The following is a 20824-nucleotide window of genomic DNA, read 5'->3' on the forward strand; positions in this document are numbered from 1 at the left end:
TTTTCTAGTAACACTCAATCGAAGGAACCTCAATGAGCCCTCGCATTTATTTTTCCCGTGAGTAATTATTATCTTAGAAACTAAAATATCCTTCCAATAGGGATAACACCAACCCCACTGTTTTAGATGTCAATACATACGAAAAAGTCTGATTTTACATTAAGTATTTAAATCAATTAACGTGATAAGTCAGAACAATGTAAAATAATACATTTAATTGTTGTCTTCGTTATGAGAAAAGTGCTAAGAACTGCAAAAAGTGTTGTCCTGCATTTTAGATGTTATATTTTTGTCTTTCTTTTTTAAGAGTACAATTCATAGTTCTATATTTTGCAGGATTGTACTTAAATGGTTGTTTTTTTATGTAGCTGTATTTATAATGAACTTAAATGGTTGTTTTTTATGTAGCTGTATTTAAAGTGTTATTTTTATAAGTTAGAATACTGTAGCCTAATTACCTTATAATATGGTTCAAGTGTCTCATGTAGGTACCTACTAATTTATAATCGCAAGATTCTTATGCGCATTTTCTGTCCTTTTCTTGGACTATACAGTACTCAAGAATTTGTACGTAATTTTAATATAACTGTTATAATGTTGTGGTCAATAAACTTCCATCTATCTATCTATTTATCTATCTATCTATCTCAGTGACAGTTCCTCATCCTCATGACGTTAACGACGTCAAGTCAAACGTAAACATTGGCTTTGTGGGATATCTGCAGTTGCTCGCTGTCGGACAAGATGCAATATGCAATGAGATGGTGAAAGCAGAAGATTAGTATTATAACGAAGAAACTCAGACTCTTCGGGTAAGATACAACTGACATTACACATTACCTTCATGTTGTATGCAAATGTTACCGGTAGATAGGTATGCTACCTAGGTAGTCTGTCATAGCCTGATTGATGAGTTCGCTAAAGCAACAAGTTAGTAGGTACACTTTAGAGTAGGCCTAGACCTACGTGGCAAAGCCATACGAGCTGTTACGACTCCATATCAACCTTGGTAAAATTTGAATGGACGACCTTATAATTGCAAATGGTTTTTTTTTTCTACCTAATTTGGTTTAGGCTACCTAGGTAGGTAGTACTAGGGCTACTAGCCTAGTAGGTACTTTGTATAAACCTAGCTATACTAGCTAGGTAGCCTAGTAGTACTTCACCAAGTTTCAGAACTTAAATGAATAGGTAGGCCAAGATTCTCCAGCCTAACGTAGGCTATAGGCTAGCTATCTACCTAAGGGTGCGTTGCATTTCTCATTACCTAAGCCTAGGCTTAGGTATAACTTACCTACCTACTACCTATATACTAGTAGCTTACAGCCTTGGATTAATGTGGCCACTGGTTATGAATTGTATAAACATACCTAGCCTTATAGACTAGGTTATATCTAGGTACTCTGTTTTTTTCCATCTGTCCACTCGCCTGTGGTGTTTGCATATGGTAACACTGCGTTCCGAGCTTTTGATACCTAGATGCGCTATGTGTAAGTTTTAGGTAAATAAAAGGATATCTGGGCACACATTTGCAACTGAAAAGTGTTTTAATAATTTACTGTCTGCGAATTACACCGTTAATATTCTAAATAGGATTATTATTATTGTTGAACGTAAGCTGAATGAAACTAGGTATCTAAAGCCCGGGATGCAGTGTTACCATACGCAAACACCACATGCTGGTGGACAGATGGAAAAAAACGAGTATAGGTAGTCATCTAACTTGAGCACATTTGCCTAGTACCTACTGTTCACTTTTACCAAGAGTTTAACCAAGTTGGTAACATTTATTTTAAGGAAGTGGATATTGTCACCGCACGGTGAAAATAATTTCAGCGCTTATTCTCACCGCACGCTCTTTTCAACCTTTGGTCTATGGGTGTCGCCATTTCCCCATTGCCTTTTTTAGCAGTGCTTTTATACTGAAATTTATCATAAAATGTTGAACTATTGTAAGTAGTAACTATTGCTTTTCAAACTCCACTTTTTGTTTCCACTGATCTATCATAAACAGTATACTAGTTACAGTTACTGTAATGCTATTTGTTTTAATAGATGATATACTAACTGTTAGGCACATTTTATCTTACTGGTTCAGAGTGGTTACTCGTATTAATGGCAATTGTAAGGTGAATAGCTCAGTTGTGTGGAGAGGATTGAGACTCCCTTGAGAGATCTATCGCATGCTGTCTTTCATACTTGCAGAAAGACAGACAGACCTTGGAGGAACTATTCCTCCAAGAGACAGACAGATCTTAGCTGTTGCTCCTAGACTTCTACAGATTATTCATCAAAGATTTTGGAACAATGCCATGAAGGTTATGAGAGACTTAAAGTCTTCAAACACTGCAGTATCAATCAAATTTTAAGAAGATTTCACCTTTCTTGCTAAAATTTTAGCCAAACATGAAGTGAAAATGGCCACACCTGTTGGCCAATGGTTGAAAAGAGCGTGCGGTGAGAATAAGTGCCGCTGAAATTATTTTCATTGCGTGGTGACAATATCCACTTCGTTATTTTAAACCATTACCCATTGCATCTTTGGTTTAAAAATAATTAACCTAATTTTCATATGTCTAAATGTGTGCTCTGTTTCTGAAAATGTAATTTTCATATGTCTAAGTGTGTGCTCTGTTTCTGAAAATATAATTTGTTCATGACACTTACCTGCCAGATATATATATAGCTGTATTCTCTGACGTCCGACAGAATTTCAAAACTCCCGGCACACGCAGTGGTCAGCCAGGTGGTTAGTACCCATTCCCGCCGCTGGGAGGCGGGCATCAGGAACCATTCCCATTTTCTACTCAGATTTTCTCTGTCGCCGGTATTGTAAACACATGTTTCCATTACCTCCGCTTAGGATTTTGAAAATTTCTTTTGGTCACTTAAGTATTCTGATTGTCTTTTGGTTTTTTGGACTTGGCTTTGTGACTTGGCATACGCTATTGTGGTTTGGATTTGCGTTCGGCTTTGACTATTCTTGGATTGAGATGTCTGGATCTAGTTCTACTAGTTTCAGGGTGTGCGGTGTAAAAGAGTGTAAGGTGAGGCTACCGAAAGCCTCGGTAGACCCTCACATGGTATGCACGAATTGTAGAGCGCATGTTTGCTTATTGGATGATAGGTGTATAGAATGTGAGGTTTTGACTAATATTGAATGGAAGGCGTATGACTCTTATATACGTAAGCTTGAACGTGACAGAATCAGGAGGTCTTCCTCCAGGAGTGCTTCTGTCAAAAGTCAGGGTGATAAAGTCCCTCAGTCTAACCTAAATGTAGATTCTGTTACGCCTAACCCTGTAATTTTGCCTTCGGGCAATGAAGTGATTTCTGAAGATAATGCCCTTACTACAATTATGGAGTCGATTGGTAACCTTGAATCGAAAGTGCTCGCGCTCCAATCTAATGTGCAAAAGTGCAGTGATAGTGATGGTGCCCCTAGTGTTGTGGAGGGGGCGTCAGACCGGTCCTATAACGCCTCCAGGTTTAGACCTCTGTCGAACTCCCAGGACATAGGGAATGGACAAGTCGAAAGCCGAAGGAGGGTTACGGGAACTAAACACCGGTCTGGCGTCCCTTCGGCAGAACCTGAGGATGCTTCCCAGGCTGCCAATGGTCGTGCGCGGCCTCGAATCTTGAAAGAGTGCTTCTCTTCCTCCGAAACGTCCTCACCTCAACGGGGGTGGGGCTCTCGGAAAGCCTCTCAAGACGAGAGCGGTAAGGACATAAGATGTCACACAGGCGGCCATCGTCTTTCCCGCCCTCTTAAGAGAGGGTTTAGAGAAGAGGACGCTTCATCAGGAGATCAAGAACGTCCTCCTCCTCGCTTCATTCTTCCCCGGAAGACTTCGAAGACAGTATCCCGCAGAAGAGATTTAGGACTTCTTGTGAAGAGGAGGTAGATGTATACTCCAATCGTCCTGATTCTAGTCTTGAGGGAAAGAAGAAGGCGTCCCCTCGCCCATCTTCTTCTCACTGGATAAGTCCTTCACATGGATCATCTCCATCTAAAGAGACCCTAGTAGCGTTACATCAATAATTGGCTGTGTTTTTCGCAAAGAGAGAGACAAGATCACGTCATCGTAAGAAGGATCTATGGCTGCCTGTCAAGAAATCCAGGCGTTCTCCTTCTTCTTCTCCTCGTTCTTCGTCCTCTCCTGTTTTGTCGCCTTCTAGACCTCGCCGACTCATTCAGGAACGCGCAAGCGCTCCTTTTGATAGAGTCTCTAGAAGTATCGGTGAAAGCGACAAAGACGCTAGATGTCGCACAGGCGGCCGTCGTCTTTGTCAGGAGTTGGAGAACGTTCAGAGGACTCGCTCCGGCGGCGTTCAGTCGGAGGAGGATAATCTTGTGTTTCGAGAACGGAAGGAGAGTCTCCATCGCCATAGAACTTTCCAAGACACTTCTGTAAAGGTCTCTCCTCGTCGAGACGCTCCTCCAAAAGGATTTAAGCGTCTGGACACTCGGCAAGATCCCCGTAAAGACGCCTTTCAGCACGCTCGACCTGCGGTCTTTCAGGAGACCTCTCAGAACGTAAGGTTTTCGAAACAACAAGAGTCCAGTCATGCAGAACATGAGGACGCCTTTCGAAAAGGTCGGAGCTTAAAGTATCGAGAAACTCGCCAAGAAGCTTCTAAGGACAACATTGATGACGCGCTTCGTCCTATGTATCATGACGCTTGCCAAGAAGTTCGCAAGGACGTTGTTAGAGAAGCTCGACGCCCTACTCGTCGGGACACTTTTCAGGACGCTCGTGAGGATGCTTTGCTAGACGCTCGACAACACAAGCATCGGTTTACTCGGCAAGAAGCTCGCGATGCGGGTTCTGAAGACGTCCTTCGCATCAGGACACTCTCCAGGATGCGGATGAGGACGCTAAGCGTCCTACGCGTCAAGACGCTCTAAGGAATATGGAGCAGGACGCTCTTCAGACGAGTAAGCGGCCCTATGCTTCAAGGCCTTCGACAAAAGTCCTATATGGACGCTCGTCAAGAGGAAGCTCTCCAGGACGTTCCGCATGACGTTCCTCTGCAGGAACTTGAAAGAAATTCAATGTTGATAGGAGGACATACCCGAATCTCCTCTTCAAAACTTCCTTCGGGACATAAGAGTTTAGTCTCTTCTCGCTCGAAGCAGGGTACCTCTGCGGTTCCCTTGGAAGAAGAAGAATCTTCAAGTGACCCTGGTCCTGAAGATGAGGAAGAGCCTGCAGCTTCATCCTCCTCGGACTATAAAACCTTAACTCACCTCTTGAAAGACTTGTTTTATTGTAGTGTCTTACCGAACAATTATAGAGCCGTGATTCCACGAGCGGCAGGATACTAAATTCAAATTTAGCGCGTCGGCGTCGCCAACACTGGTGGTGATGACGTCATCTCCCTCCACTCGCGGGAGAACCAGGTACAACTGCCCAGGTGAATCCAATTCTTTTCCTGCCGGCGTCCGGTGAACATCGGTGGTCGGTGCGGTTGGATGACTTTGCTTCGCTTTTTTCTTGTGGATTTGATCTTCGGAATTGGTGAAGTACTCTTTTTTGGCGTTGTTGTTATTTTGCTTTTTATTTAGGCGTTGCCATGTCGGATTCTAGTTCGTCGGGAGTTAGGTTTTGCATCTCAGGATGTAAAACTAGATTATCCAAGCTAGAGTATGATTCTCACACTAAATGTGTTAAGTGTAGGGGACAGGTTTGTTCAGCAGATCGAACATGTAACGAGTGTAGTGATTGGACTGATTCTCAATGGAAGTTTTTTTAGTTCATACTCGGAGAAATTAGCTAAAGACAGAATTAGAAAAGCAGCGCTTAGGGAAAGTAGACTTAGCTCTGCTTCGTCTTGCGATGCATCTGTTCCTTCTGTTTCTCCTCAAATTGTTATGTCTCCTTTAACTACACCTATTCCTCCTACTAATCCCACTTCTCCGGCTTCCCGTGTAGTTTCTTCCGACACCATTGCCAGTCTGGATCGAGGTTAGATCAGAAAATTTTCGGTACTGAGCGAATACGGTTTTGCAACTTGGTAATTCAGTTAAGACGTTTTTTGGAGAAAGCGGCTTCAGGTAAGAGTGTAGTTGAGGGTGCGTCTGTCTGTCCTGACACGTCTCCTAGACAAAGGTCACTGTCCAGCTCCCCCGCACCGGGGAGAAGACATACGGAAGTCCAAGGGAGTCGATCGGGATTTGCCCACAGACAGGCGCCTCTCTTGTTGAGCCTGTTGCGCCTCAACAGGGCTCGGTTAAGCGTTGGAAAGGTGTTGCGGTCAGACGCCTTTCAAATGATTCAAGCGATTCGTCTCCGGTCGCACGGCGCTCTTGGCGAGATTCGCCCGTTTCGCGTCCCTTAAAGAGGCGTTCAGGCGCCGATTCTTCGCCTCCTCCAGTCAAGCGGTATAAGGAGCCTGAGAGTAGGGTTGCGCCTCGGCCGTTAGCGGCTCGTTCGTCGCCTCAATCTGTGCCTTTTTCGGCTCCATCTACTAGTAGAGATTGTGGTTTTAGCGCTGTAGCTAGCAGTTCTAAGGGTTTTTCTTTAGGCGCTTTTTCGTCTGTTACGCCTGATGCGCCTGTTTCGCCTCGAATTTCGGCGGCTCCGAGCGAGGCGCAAGTAGTTTTTCCGCCGCCTGCTGAACATTTAGGCTCTTCCAAGCCTACGTTAACTGTTTTTGATTCGTCTCTGGCGCCTTTGCGCAAGCAGTTAGAGATGTAACCAACTGGATGAATGAGTCCAAGGGTGGTTCGAAACCTTCAGATCCGGTTGTAGTTCCGTCTACTTCTTCGGCGGTATCGGAGAATGAAGAAGAAGTAGAGGAGGAGGATTCACATCACCTCTCGTGTTATTCACGTCTCCTTAGATTTCTTCTGGTATCTTATCCAGATTATTTTGAGAAAGCGGCTCCGCGCTCCCCAACTTTGACTTTTTTGATGAGGAGGAAAACTTCAGACCCCTCTCCTCCCAAAAACTTGTTCTATCTAAAGCGGTTAGACATTCGTTGAAAGAGACGGAGAAATGGATGTCTATGAAAGAGACTTAGGGAAGGCTCTTTTTGCTTACCCTCCCTCTAAGCTGCTTCGTAAGAGGTATAGGTTTTATGTAACTGGGGAAGCTCCTTCTCTGGGAGTTTTCTGCCTCCCTCCCAGGGAGACTTCTCCAGTTTAATCGACTCCTCTAGAAGATCTGCTTTCGCCGCAGCGAAAGTTTTCTTTACAGCGCCTGAGTTGGACCACGTTGTAAAGAATCAATTTAAACTTTTGGAAGTCTTTAGCTTCTTGATTGGACTATGGCGCTTTAGCGGCCAAGATCGAAGACTGTCCTTCTCTTTCTCAGGAGTTAGCGGAGGATTGGATTGGTGTTCTGTCCTGTGCGGACAAATCCATTAGGGATGGATGTGATGAGTTAGCTTCGCTCATCGCCTTTGGTACCCTTAAGAAAAGGCAACTTTGGTGCTCCTTTGCTTCTAAAAGGGTTACGTCCCAACAGAAGTCTGCTCTCTTGTTTGCTCCTTTTTGTGAAAGATAACCTCTTTCCAGACGATGTAGTGTTGTCAATTTCGTCTGCGCTAGATAAGAAATCTACTTCGGATTTTACTGGCACAGTCTACTAAGAGACCTAAAGCTCCTGTGGAGACTGTTCCATTCGGTTTCTCCTCTGGCCCAAGCGCCTTTTCGAGGGAGAAAACCCAAGCGCTTCTTTCGGCCGAAATCGAATTGCGACCTCAGTCTAAGGCCTGGCCCGGCCAAGGTTAACAAACCTTCCAAATGAAAGCTCGGTTCTTCATGCACCTATTGTGGGAGCCAGGCTGGCTCTGTTTTGGGAGGAATGGGAAAACAGAGGAGCAGAAGCCTGGGTAGTGCAAGTACTCAAGTTCGGCTATCGTATTCCTCTCGTTTCACCTCCCTCGCTCTCACCTGTGCCAATTCCATTCCAGGCATACTCTCCGGGCTCAGACAAATTTCTGGCGCTAGCCGCAGAAGTGGAAGCGCTTGTTCTCAAAGAAGCGATAGAACAGATAGAAGGGGATTTTCCTCCAGGCTTTTACAATCGCCTTTTTGTAGTTCCCAAGTCATCAGGGGGCTGGAGGCCGGTTTTGGATGTGAGCGCCCTGAACTTGCATGTCCAGAAAACAAAATTTCATATGGAGACCACTCGGTCGGTTCTGGAGTCCATCAGACAGGGGGATTGGATGGTCTCTCTGGACATGCAAGACGCTTATTTTCACATTCCGATACCATCGCGAATCTCGGAAGTACCTGAGGTTCATGTTCGAAGGCAAGGTGTTTCAGTTTCGGGCGCTTTGCTTCGGACTAGCGACCGCTCCTCAAGTTTTCACCAGGGTTCTATCCCCGATAGGAAGCTGGCTACACATATTAGGAGTAAGAATCTCCCTCTATCTGGACGATTGGCTTCTCCGGTCGGAATCAGAGAGTCGGTGCATGAAGGACCTTTGGAACAACTCTGGATCTTGCCAGAAGTTAGGAATTCTGGTCAACAAACAGAAGTCCCAGTTGGTTCCATCTCAGAGCATCCTTTATTTGGGGATGATTCTGAATGCTCAGTTTTTCGGGCTTTTTTCTGTCCCCGAAGAGGTTCAAGGCTGTCTGGAGACAGTTCAGGAGTTCTTGGACAAAAAGGTAAGTTCTGCCAATCAGTGATGAGGCTCCTGGCAAATTGCACGTCAGTGGAGAAATTTGTGACGTTGGGAAGACTGCACATGAGACCTCTGCAGTTTTTCCTGAGAGCCTCTTGGTGCAGGAAGACACAACCAGACTCGATTACCTTTCCTGTCACAGATCAAATAAAAGAGGACCTAAGGTGGTGGCTCTCTCGAGCAAGGTTGGAAGAAGGGTTAGATTTACGACCCATCCTCCCGAACCTACAGTTCTTTTCCGACGCATCGGACACAGGTTGGGGAGCCCTACTGGGAAATCAACGGACTTCAGGAGCTTGGTCGGAGAAGGAGAAGAAGTTCCACATAAATGTAAAGGAACTGTTAGCAATTTTCTTGGGGCTCAGACAGTTTCGGAGCTTAGTAGAAGGTCGAGTAGTGGCAGTGCATTCCGACAACTCCACGGCTCTCTCGTACGTGCGGAAACAGGGGGGACTCAGTCTTTCTCTCTGTACGAAGTAGCCAAGGATCTCCTCCTGTGGTCAAACGAAGCGAAGGTTCAGCTAGTCCCGAGATTTGTTCCGGGAAAGATGAACGTCCTGGCGGACGAGTTAAGTCGTCAACAGCAAGTGTTACCTCTGGAGTGGACTTTGGACAACAAGATTTGTCAGAAACTTTGGCGCCTTTGGGGACGACCGTCAATAGACCTGTTCGCGACATCAAGGAACAACCGTCTTCCTCTCTTTTGTTCTCCAGTCCCAGATCCTCTAGCTTGGTCGGTGGACGCAATGCTGTTGGATTGGTCGGGTCTGGAAGCTATGCATTCCCTCCGTTTCGGTCTAATAAGGAGAGGTGCTGAACAAGTGCATGTCGCACAGCAATGTAACGCTAACGTTAATCGCTCCCTTTTGGCCCAGGAAAGAGTGGTTCCCGGACCTTCTCCAGTTGTTAGTAGACTTCCCCAGACTTCTTCCTCCAGAGAAGTGGCTTCTCAAACAACCTCACTTCAAGAGGTTCCATCAAAACTTGTCCGCTCTAGCTCTGACAGGGTTCAGACTGTCCGGAATCTTGTCAGAGCGAAAGGATTTTCAAGAAGAGCTGCAGAAGCTATCGCTCGTTGTAGGAGAGAGTCTTCTAACAACTCTATCAAGGAAGTGGAGAATCTTCAGAGAGTGGTGTAGAAGTGCTAAAAGTCTCTACTTCTGCGACCTCTTTAACAGAAATAGCAGATTTTCTTCTATTTCTTAGGAACTCTAAGAAACTGGCTCCTTCGACGATCAGAGGATATAGAGCCATGCTCTCTTCGGTTTTTTCGACATCGAGGTTTGGATATTTCCTCCAATTCAGATCTGTCGGACCTCATTAGGTCTTTCGAAACCACTAAGCTCCCGCAAGATACAGTGGCTTGGAACTTAGATGTGGTGCTTAAGTTCCTCATGGGGTCCACCGTTTGAGCCTTTGAAGTCGGCTTCACTCAGGAACTTGACTAAGAAGGCACTCTTTCTTATTGCACTAGCTTCTGCTAAGCGTGCAGCGAATTGCACGCTATTAGACAAAAGAGTCGGTTTCTCTCAAGGCAATGCTGTATTTTCGGTATCTTTGACCTTTCTAGCCAAAATGAGAATCCTTCTAATCCTTGGCCGAGGAGTTTTGTGGTAAGGAACTTATCTGATTTGGTTGGACATGAGGAGGAAGAAAGGCTCTTATGTCCAGTCAGGGCTATTAAGCAGTATCTGTTTGCCACTAAGGGTATTAGAGGACAATCTTCTAAGCTCTGGACCTCGGTTCAAAATCCCTCTCGTCCTCTTTCTAAGAAGCTATATCGTTCTTTATTAGAGAGCTTATCAGGGAACGCTCACTCGCAGTCCGAGAACGACAATCTTTCCGTTCTGAGAGTTAAAGCTCACGAGGTTAGAGCAGTGGCAACTTCTTTAGCATTCAGAAAGAATTTATCTTTAGCTTCGATTCTTCAGAGCACGTTCTGGAGATCGAATTCGGTTTTTGCGAGTCATTATCTCAAAGAGATAGAAACGGTTTTCGAGAATTGTAAAACGTTAGGTCCGGTGGCGGTTTCTGGCATGGTGTTGGAGAAACGGCACAGGGGTCGTCACCTCTATGCTAACTTTTCACCCTTGAATAGGTTGTCGAGTTCAAGGGAAGCTGGGGGTACTGAGTAGCCTGGGATACTCCACCAGTCTGTTAGGTCAGATTTTACAATGGTTGGGTATATATGTTTTTAAATCTGGTGTTGGTGACAAAATGTTTTGTATGATTGAATTTCTGGTCTTAGCCCAGGGCAAGGGCAATCTTTGTTGTTACTATCCTCCGTCAGTCAGCCTTGACTCGCTTGACTACGGAATTCCACTCCTGTAGAGGCTAACTTTGGTCAAATTCCAATTCCTCTACAATAGTAAGAAGAGCACCGACCAGAGGCAGTAACAGTCTGCTGTAGCTCTCTTACAAGGTAAGGTACAACAGACACCTTGAGTGTTTACTGTATTGCAATAAATGTAACCATTTAAAATACTAGTGGTCCACTGAATCCCACCTTCCATAAATGTGTAATCAGCTCTATAATTGTTCGGTAAGACACTACAATAAAAATGAAATTTCATATTAAAATGAAGTTTTTATTGTATACTTACCGAACAATTATGATTATACCCACCCTCCTCCCTTAGGTGGACGGACGGGCAGAAAGAATTGGATTCACCTGGGCAGTTGTACCTGGTTCTCCCGCGAGTGGAGGGAGATGACGTCATCACCACCAGTGTTGGCGACGCCGACGCGCTAAATTTGAATTTAGTATCCTGCCGCTCGTGGAAATCACGGCTCTATAATTGTTCGGTAAGTATACAATAAAACTTCATTTTAATAATGAAAATTTCATTTTCCCAACAAGTTTCAAGCTCCAGTTCCTCTCTCCGCCTTCACAACTAACTTCATTGAAGGCAAGGAAGACACCAGGCTTTGTTAAGATGGCTATTTCGCTCTCCACTAAAAGGGCATTCAAAAGGGTTCACGATTGGATGGAATCCAAGAAGGTGAAGGGCAAGACTTCATTTGCTCTTCCCCCCGCAAAACTTAGTGGAAGAGCAGGAATCTGGTATGAAACAGAAGAAGAAGCAGGATTGAGAATCCCTTCTTCTGCTCAGGGTGATTTCTCCAACTTAGTGGACGCACCTAGAAGATCTTACCTTCCATCAGCGAAAGTATCCTGGACGATGTCGGAAATAGACCACCATCTCAAGGGGATTTACAAGACACTAGAAGTTTTTAACTTCCTTGACTGGTGTCTGGGGGTCCTAGATATGCAGTCTAGGAGCCCAGACTCTATTTCCTTAGAGGAATTGTCAAGTATTTTGTCATGTATGGATAAGGTAGTGAGGGATGGCTCCGACGAACTGGCATCCCATTTCGCGTCGGGAGTCCTAAAGAAACGCACACTTTACTGCAGCTTTACAGCTAAGTCAGTGTCGCCTGCACAGAAAGCAGAACTGTTGTTCGCCCCCTTTTCTGCTCATCTTTTTCCTCAATCAATGGTAAAAGATCTGTCAGTTAATCTTCAAGAGAAAGCGACGCAGGACCTATTATCTCAGTCCTCGAAACGTCCTGCTGCCCAGTCCTCTTCCCGAACCACACAAGTTTCCAGGAAGAATTATAAGCCCTTTCGTGGCAGGGCTTCCTCGAGAGCCTCTACTCGGGGGAGGAGTTTCCCTAGAGGCAGAGCCCCCTCAAAACCCAGGGGAAAGATATGACTTATCTACCCTTCATACACCGGTCGGAGCGAGACTCACTCTCTTCGCAGAAGCATGGAGGATAAGAGGGGCAAACAGTTGGTCACTCGAAGTGATCGAGAACGGCTACAAGATCCCGTTCCACATCTTATGAATAGTTCTGGAAAATTGACTCACAGACAGAGTGCAGTAAAGAAATGCAAGCATATACCTTTTTTCATCCTTTTCCTCTTCCTCCTCCTTGTCAAGTTTTTCCTTATAGCCTCCTCCTCATCTTTTGCTCCATCTTAGGAAGAAGAAAAGGGGAGTCTTTGAAGGTGCTCACAAGAAGTCCCATCATGCTTTAAGAGAGCACCTCTCGTTTTATATAAGTAACTTACCAAGTAACTACATAGTTTCTTACATAGCTATAAGTTTCTACTTTTGCAGCAGCTTAAATTTGAAATTCACAGTAGCAATTCTTTTGTTTTGTTTTGATTATGTTTTTGTTTTATTTTATTAATATATAAAGATCTCATGTTTCATGTCTTAAGGCTGTAGCATATCTTGTGAGAGAGAGACTTTTCCCACAGGACAACATTGGAGATGTCTGGTGCCATCAGAAAATTTACAGCAGGTGTTTACCAAGTAAAGGAGGGCATCTCCTGTGGATGATGTTATCCAAGAGGCATCTATGGTCAGAGCCACTATTCATTAGATCACAAAGTTTATAGTCTGTGTCTGATGAGATGAGGTCCTTCCAGTTTCTTCACTTAGGGGCCACAGTTAGTTCCTTTGCCAGGTCTTCCTGCTTAAGGCTTGGACCCCTCTGTTTTAGTAAAAGTTTCCATTTTCTTGAGGAATCTTGAGGACTGAACATTATTATCGCCCCTAGCCGCACCCATTATTTTGCCTTTTACATTATGTCCATTTCCATTTCCTATCTTCCATCTTGGTGTCCACCCTCTCTGACTGTTACTTCTTAGTGCAGCTGTGTAGTTTTCTCCATGTCCCGTCTTTAGATTTTCACCTCATTTTCTTAATCCTATTATCCTGCTATTTAACTCCATCTTTGCATTTTCATAAGCACTGAATAGCTTAAAATGCTCTAGTACTAATTAGCTTTATTGCTTTAATTTCATGATTTATTAGTTCATTCAGTAAGATTCCATATGAAAGGAGGTTTGTACGGTATTCATATAGGAACAGATCACTAATTTTAGATTACTGTTATTTACATTTTTCATAGATGTACAAACCTGAAGTTATTTATTATAATCCCACCTCTTAACCATACCAGCTTTTCTCCTTACGTATAGTAGAAAGAAAGAAGTGATTTGGTTACCAACAGATGAGTGGATTGTACCCTGCTAGTCATCTGAGCCTGCCACCTTTAACTACCTACTTTGTTACCAAGCTTCAACAACTGTACCAAATGTTGTCAAAGGTATATCCTTATAAAAAACCCAAGGTTTGTATATGTATACAGTATAGGAAAAATGCAAATTATCTCAATTTTCAAACATTTTAGTATTGTTGATTTTCATGTTTTTTTTTTTTCAGTGCTATACTGTAATGCATTCCAGTAGCCCCTGAAGAAGAAAAAATGGGGAACTCAAGTGTAAAAGAGGCTGTAGAAGAAGCAGAAGGAGATAGATGCTTGGATTTATCGTGCAAGCTTGATCCACAGCAATATGTGAAGGTAGTGTATTATGATTCTCTCTCTCTCTCTCTCTCTCTCTCTCTCCTCTCTCTCGTCTCTCTCTCTCTCTCTCTCTCGTCTCTCTCTCTCGTCTCTCTCTCTCTCTCTCTCTCTCTCTCTCTCTCTCTGTAAGGTCTCTCAGTAAGCCCCTAGGTCCTGATGGGATTCACCCAAGGATGATCAAATTCATGAATTAGCATTCTTGGGCCAAGAAAAAAAGTGAAAGGTTGGAAACTACAAAATATTGGACTAGCATTGAAGAATTATTCTAAGATAGTACCAAGGAATGACAGACCTATCAGCCTAACTTCAGCTCATGGTAATAATAATGAGATACATGTTCTTACATAATATACAAACCCTAGGTCCTTTACAGTAGGAATTGCTTACAGCAAAGCTGGAACCCGGCCATTAATTAAAACTCTTGAACAAAGTGGTTAGGCAGTAACTACCGTCCGGTAGGTGGGGAAACCCTCCTCCTTGGGTGTAAACATTACACTTTGCTTTCAGCTACCATGTGATGAAGATCTGTTTTTGTGAGCTCTTGCCTGACTGCCATTAAACTCGCTTTTCCCAGTGGGATCTTTTCTTTTATGTATTGTTTTTTTATATTGAGTACAAGCAGTCCCTGTTGTTTTTCATATTGAATAAAGGCAGTCCTCAGTTATTGGCAGTCTTGTTTATCAGCAATCCTGTATTATGGGGCTTGTTTTCCCAGGGGAGATATGCCACAGGGGAAGTTCCTTCTGTGGGAGTCTCTGCCTCCTCCCTGGGGGACTTCTTGGGGTTGATAGATTCAGGTCGAAGATTGACGTTTAATTTTGCGAAGATCATGTTCTCCGCTCATTGACGTTTAATTTTGCGAAGATCATGTTCTCCGCTTTAAAGTTATCTCATCTAAAAAATTTGTATAAGGTGTTCGAGGTGATGAGTTTGTTTAGATTGGTCAGTAGGTGCTCTGGCATGTAAGATCAGAGACTGCATTGTTTTGACAGAATTTTGCCACAGACTGGTTTGGATTACTTTCTTATATAGACAAGGGGATCAGGGATGGCTCCAAAGAGTTAGTTTCTCTTTATGCTATGGGCATACTGAAGAAAAGGAAGCTTTGGTGTTCATTCACTTCTAAGGGAGTGACTCCTTCACAAAGATCGGCGCTTGTTTTCTCCCTTTGGTCGTCGTCATTTTTTTCTGCGGGATACAGTACTTGGTATTGCCTCCGATCTTCAAAAGAAGAGTACCCAGGATCTTTTGACCCAGTCCTGTAGGTGCCCTGGAAATGGCTTCCTTTAGCAGGACAGTAACACCTCTATAGATGCATCCCTTTTGTGATGGCAGGCAAAGGGCCCACTCTAGACCAAGATCTAATGTCCGATTCACACCACATGCCATTAAGAAGTCCACCTCCAGACCTTCCGCTTTCAAGGGAGGACAATGTTCTCCTTACTTATGTAGGAGCCAGACTCCTCTTGTGGTAGCGTTGGGAAGAAAAGGATGCAGAGCCCTGGATCGTCAATGCTGAGGGAGGGCTACACTATGCCCTTCGCAGATAGGCCTACTTTAGTAAGCGCACTTGTCTCATTGACAGCCTACTCCTCAGGTTTGTTATTGAGGGCAAGGTGTTCCAGTTTCATGCCCTATGTTTCGGTCTTGGACGGCCCCCCAAGTTTTGACCAGAGTCCTGGCTTCCCTGGCAAATTGGCTCCATCTCAATCAAGATATCCCTTTGCCTCGATGATTGGCTCCTTCAGGCCTTATCGAGGGAGCAGTGTATGGAGGCCTTCGAAGAACCCTTCTCATAGCCCAGGATTTGGGCTTTGTTATCAATGTCCTTTATCCGTTGCTGGCATTGTGTTAGGAAAAGCAACATAGAAGGAGTTGTCTGTCCCTTTAAATTTTCACCTTGTATGAAGGTTGTCAAGCCTTTGGGAAGTTTGGAGGTACTTAGTACCTGGAGTACCCTCCAGTCGACTGGGCACCGAGGGTCTTGGTTATGGTTTTAAAGTTTTTTGGTGTATGTGACTCCATATTGTTTTGTTTGTGTATCTGGTTCTCACCCAGGGCAAGGGCATTTGTATTTTGTTGTTTCCTTGTTGAGTCAGCGGTTAGCCCAAGACTTCAAGGAACTCTCACTTGTAGAGGAGACGCACGGTCTAGCTACCACTCTCTCTACTAAGTAAGCAGAGCGCCAACCAGAGACAGTATTCTCCTGCATTAACTCACTTTCAAGGTAAGGTATGACAAGCATAATGGTCTATGCTTTCACTCTGTAACCCTTCTGATGATTTATTTATCTCAGAATGTGTTATCTCTACTACCCTCCACCTTCCAATTTGGAATCAACTAAATAATTGCTTGGTAAGACTGAATAAAAATTATATTTTTATAATAAAATTGTTTTATTCATACTTACCAAGCAATTATTTGATTCAAGCCCTACCTCCTCCCCACAGGTGGAGCTGGTGGCCGAAATCCATTTGAAGAGGTGTGATGATGTCATACCTGTTTACCAGAAGTAGGCGGTAACTAGTCACCTACACTAACGATGGTGGCACCACCGAAAAAATTTGAAAGTTAGTCTGCCATACATAGGAATCCTACAGCTCCTGAGTAACATCTAAATAATTGCCTGTTAAGTATGAATAAAACATAATTTTATTATAAAATTATCATATTTGTAAAAATGTTTCTGTAGCAAGAAACCTCTTTCTGTTGTTATTATTATTATTATTATTATTATTATTATTATTATTATTATTATTATTATTATTATTATTATTATTATTATTATTATTATTATTACAGTTATCCTATTTGACTGGATGGTATTTGTAGTGTGGGGTTCCAAGTTGCATCCTGCCTCCTTAGGAGCCCATCACCTTTCTCACTGTGTGCACTGTTTCTAGCAGCACACTCTTCTGCATGAGTCCTGGAGCTACTTCAGCATCTAGTTTTTCCAGGTGCCTTTTCAGTGATCTTGGGGTCATGCATAGTGTTCCTATGATTATGGGTACAATTTCTACTTGCATATCCCCCGTCCTTCTTATTTCTATTTTGAGGTCTTGATACTTATCAATCTTTTTCTTTCTCTTCTAGTTTGATGTCAATGAGTTAGACATACTTCTTGATTTTGTCAATCAGTGTCACGTCTGGTCTATTGGCATGTATCACCCTATCTGTTCAGACACCATAGTCCCAGAGAATCTTTGCTTGATCGTTTTCTATCACTCCCTCAGGTTGGTGATTGCACCACTTATTACTGCAAGGTAGCTTGTGTTTATTGCACAGGCTCCATTAGAGGGCTTTTGCTACTGAATCATGCCTCTTTTGATACTGGTTCTGTCCAAGTGCTGGACGTTCGCTTGGTATTTGGTTTATGGTCTAATTTTTCATATGTATTGCACTTCTTGAATATGGGTGAGACGGTATTCCCATCTATTGTTCTTTGGACATATCTGGTTTTTAGGGCCTACTCTTGTGCCGCAGTTAGCATTCCTTCTGTTTCCTTCTTGAGTTTTCCCCTTTGTAGCATTGCCATGTTTCATCCCTAGCCTGTTCTCTAATCTGTCTCATGTACTGTCTGTGGATTGGTTTGTTGTGCCATTCCTCTGTTCTGTTTGTCATTCTCCTGTCTGTATATTTCTGGGCCTTCGTCCACTTTTATCAGTCCTTCTCTTGCACTCCTTAGCCACTTGTCTTCACTGGTTTTCAGATGTTGCCCCAGTGCTTTGTGTATTGTCATGTGTTTCCTAGTTTTCTATTCTATGCTGCAGAGTTCAGCACCTTCAACCACTCCACTACTCCTGCGCTGATTACTGTTACTGCCCATGTGTTTATAACCTTCATTGTATTTCTGGCGTTGAGTTTTGACTTGAGTATTGCCTTAAGTCTCTGCATATATGCTTTGCTGATCATGTCCTTCATCTCTTTGTGTTTTATATCCTCTCCTTCTGCTATTCCCAGGTATGTGTTTTATATCCTCTCCTTCTATTATTCCCAGGTATGTGTTTTATATCCTCTCCTTCTATTATTCCCAGGTACTTGTATCCTGTCTCATTTATGTGTTTGATGCAATTCCTTGTTACTTTGCCTTTTGGTATGTTGGCCAAGGCACATTTTTCTATTCCAATATCCATCCTGATGTCCCCAGATACAATTCTAACAATCTGGATCAAGGTTTCTATTCCTTGATGCTCTTACCATACAGACAGGTGATAGACCTGTAGTTAGTTGCTATGTTTCCCTTGTTCTTGTCTTTTTGTACTAAGGATGTTCTCCTTGTGGTCATCCATTTGGATGCATGATGGTTTGTGATACAATGCTGGAGTAGTTCTGCTATTCATGAGTATAGCGCCTTGAAGTTTTTGAGCCACTATCCATGGACTTCATTGGGACCTGGGCTTTCCAGTTGGGCATTTTTTTTAGTTGGTGTTGAGATCTCAGAGAATATTTGTTTTTTTCTCCCCATTTCTTCTGCCTGGAGCCATGTTGCACGTTGGTTGTCTGATAGCAGATTGATCCATATATTTTCCCAGAGTCTCTTACGCGGTTCAGCTTCAGGAATTTCCTGGTGGTTGTCATCCCCTCTTAGTTGGCTGTACTATAGTCTTTTCTGTTTGGTTCCGAAGAGTTTGTTCTGTTGGTATCCTTTATTCCTGTTCATGTACCATTGGATCTTAAGTGTTTTGGCTTTAAGCCTCTATTTTATATCTTCTATTGTGTTGTTTAGTCCCTTCTCCTGTACTTTGGTACTTCTCGTTCAGTTCTTTTGTTTTCTTGCTTCCTCTTAGCCTCTTTTCTACGATCTCTTTCAGTTTACTAAAGTCAGGTCACATCACCATGATTTGTTTTTCCAGATGCCTTTTCCAAGGCAGTTGTTGTTATGGTTTCTGTTGGGTTGGTTTTGATGGTGGTGTTAGTGTTTGTATCCCTTATATATGTCAGGTTATTTGTTTCTGTGATACTTGTGGTGTGTATTAGTCTCATTATTTCATTAGCTTCACTTGTTTTTCCCTTAGTTTCTTTGTGTGTAGACTTTCATAGAGGGGATCTTTGTTCTTTCTGTATCTGACTTCATCCATTGTCTGATCTTTCCCACCCATTCCGGCCTCTCTGTTATATCTTCAGTGTTTCTGTGTGTGCTGTTGTTTGGTAGCTAAACATTTCTGTTGTCTTCTGTGGTGTTGTCTCTTAGTTTGTCTTCTTGTCCCTTAGTTGCTGGGTGTTATTTCTCTTTCCAGTTCCTCTCTTTCTGTTATGGAGAGCCAGTTCTTTTTCTTTATGTTTGTTACTTGGTCTGCCAGATTCTGTTCTGTTTTAGGGGTGTTATTTCTCCCATTCCAGATGTTGACCAACCTTCTGCTGTATCCTCTTTCCATCGAGTTGCTTCTGATGTTGCATCTCCATATTTCTTCTTCTGGTTTGCCTCTGTAGCTCCAGTCTCAGGTTGCTGGTTATTGTTGTTGTTGTGGTGGTCAGTTGCTGGATGATGGCCTCCAAGTACTTTACTGCCCTCCTCATCAATTGGGCTGTATACCTGGCTGCCGTGTGAAGCTCCTCTGTTGCCAGAGGATCCATTTACGTTGTTGTCGTTTGATCTTTCATTTCTTTCCATCATTGCTGAGTTTTGCTATTTAACCCATAGCTGGACCTACCCCATCGGGAATAAGTACTCATTTACAGCTAAGTAGACTGAGAAAATTGTGGTAAAGATCCTTTCCCAAGGAATCAATATATGAGAAAGTGGTCACCCATCCAATGACTGACCAAATGTTGCTTAACCTGTCCATTGATGAACTAGACCACTCTGCCACGGCGCCACTATCATTATTGTTAGAGTTATTATTAATTGTTTAATTTAACCAGATCGCCGTACTAAGTAAAATAAGTCAACTCTTGGGTTATGGTGGCCATGCAAGCTAGGGTCACTCCCCTTTTTGTGTATCCTAGTAGTTTTTCTTGATCTGTCTAACTGTGGTCTTTTTTTATTATACTTTAAAAGGGTCCAAAGTGTGATTACGTACAACAGGTGTTCACTTTGCCTGCTGATGGATGATGGCAAAGAAATTTCCTTTCCTGATTAACTTGACAAAATACATTTATAGTCTTGCTATACATCTAACCTTCAGTTCTGTATTTTTATTGAATGTAATACTTGAGAAAATAAAGGGATTTGTTCTGAAAAATGTCCTTTTTATACTTCTAGCATGTATCTGGAGAATTCATCGAAGGATGTGTGCTTGCTTTTCCATGGGAGATGTATTACAATACTGTTTCCATGTACGAATATGTTAATGCAAGCTTCAATTTTATAAGTGAGGTAAGGATAATCAACTGTATGTATACTTCATGGGTTTGTTAGCAGTAGTGAAGTTGTCTGCTGTACTGTTATATAACTGAGTTGAGGTGAATAATGTTTGTAGTAGGTTTGTAGCTAGGTCAAGTGCTGAATATTTAAATATTTCTTGTTACTCATTATACAAATCCTCGGTCCTATACAGTAGAAATATGCTTACAGCAAAGCTGGATTACGGCCGTTAAAACTCTTGAACAAGATGGTTAGATAGTAGCTACTGTCTGGTAGGTGGGGAGACCCGCCCCACCTACCTGGATGTAAACATTCCACTACCAAAAAATTACATAGCTGTAAGCTTTCTTACCAATCAAAAATTGAAATTATTAGGTGGTGACAGTGCTGCCATTGTTAGTGTAGGTGATAAGAGACCCTCCCACTTTCGGGAACACCCTGTACTGTTGAGCTAACTGTCGTCAGTTTGTTTTCTGCCGGTCACGGAGTAACATGGATGGT

General features: G+C 43.1%; 1 protein-coding gene across 3 annotated transcripts in view; it reads left to right on the forward strand.

Moving 5' to 3' along the window:
* The first annotated feature begins 653 nt into the window (after window positions 1–653).
* Window positions 654–20824, forward strand: part of LOC135218382 (uncharacterized) — a 230388-nt gene continuing 210217 nt past the window's right edge. For 2 of the 3 annotated variants that reach the window (XM_064254668.1, XM_064254670.1), the window contains exons 1-3: window positions 654–812; window positions 13878–14016; window positions 20222–20335. In XM_064254668.1, coding sequence (XP_064110738.1) covers window positions 13921–14016; window positions 20222–20335 — 210 coding nt within the window. In that variant the 5' untranslated portion in view covers window positions 654–812; window positions 13878–13920. Of the gene's footprint in view, window positions 813–13650; window positions 13762–13877; window positions 14017–20221; window positions 20336–20824 lie in introns of those variants that run through there. The other variant, XM_064254669.1, reaches the window with a different exon arrangement.

This window comes from Macrobrachium nipponense, chromosome 9, assembly GCF_015104395.2.
Source record: "Macrobrachium nipponense isolate FS-2020 chromosome 9, ASM1510439v2, whole genome shotgun sequence".
In the NCBI taxonomy this organism is placed as follows: domain Eukaryota; kingdom Metazoa; phylum Arthropoda; class Malacostraca; order Decapoda; family Palaemonidae; genus Macrobrachium; species Macrobrachium nipponense.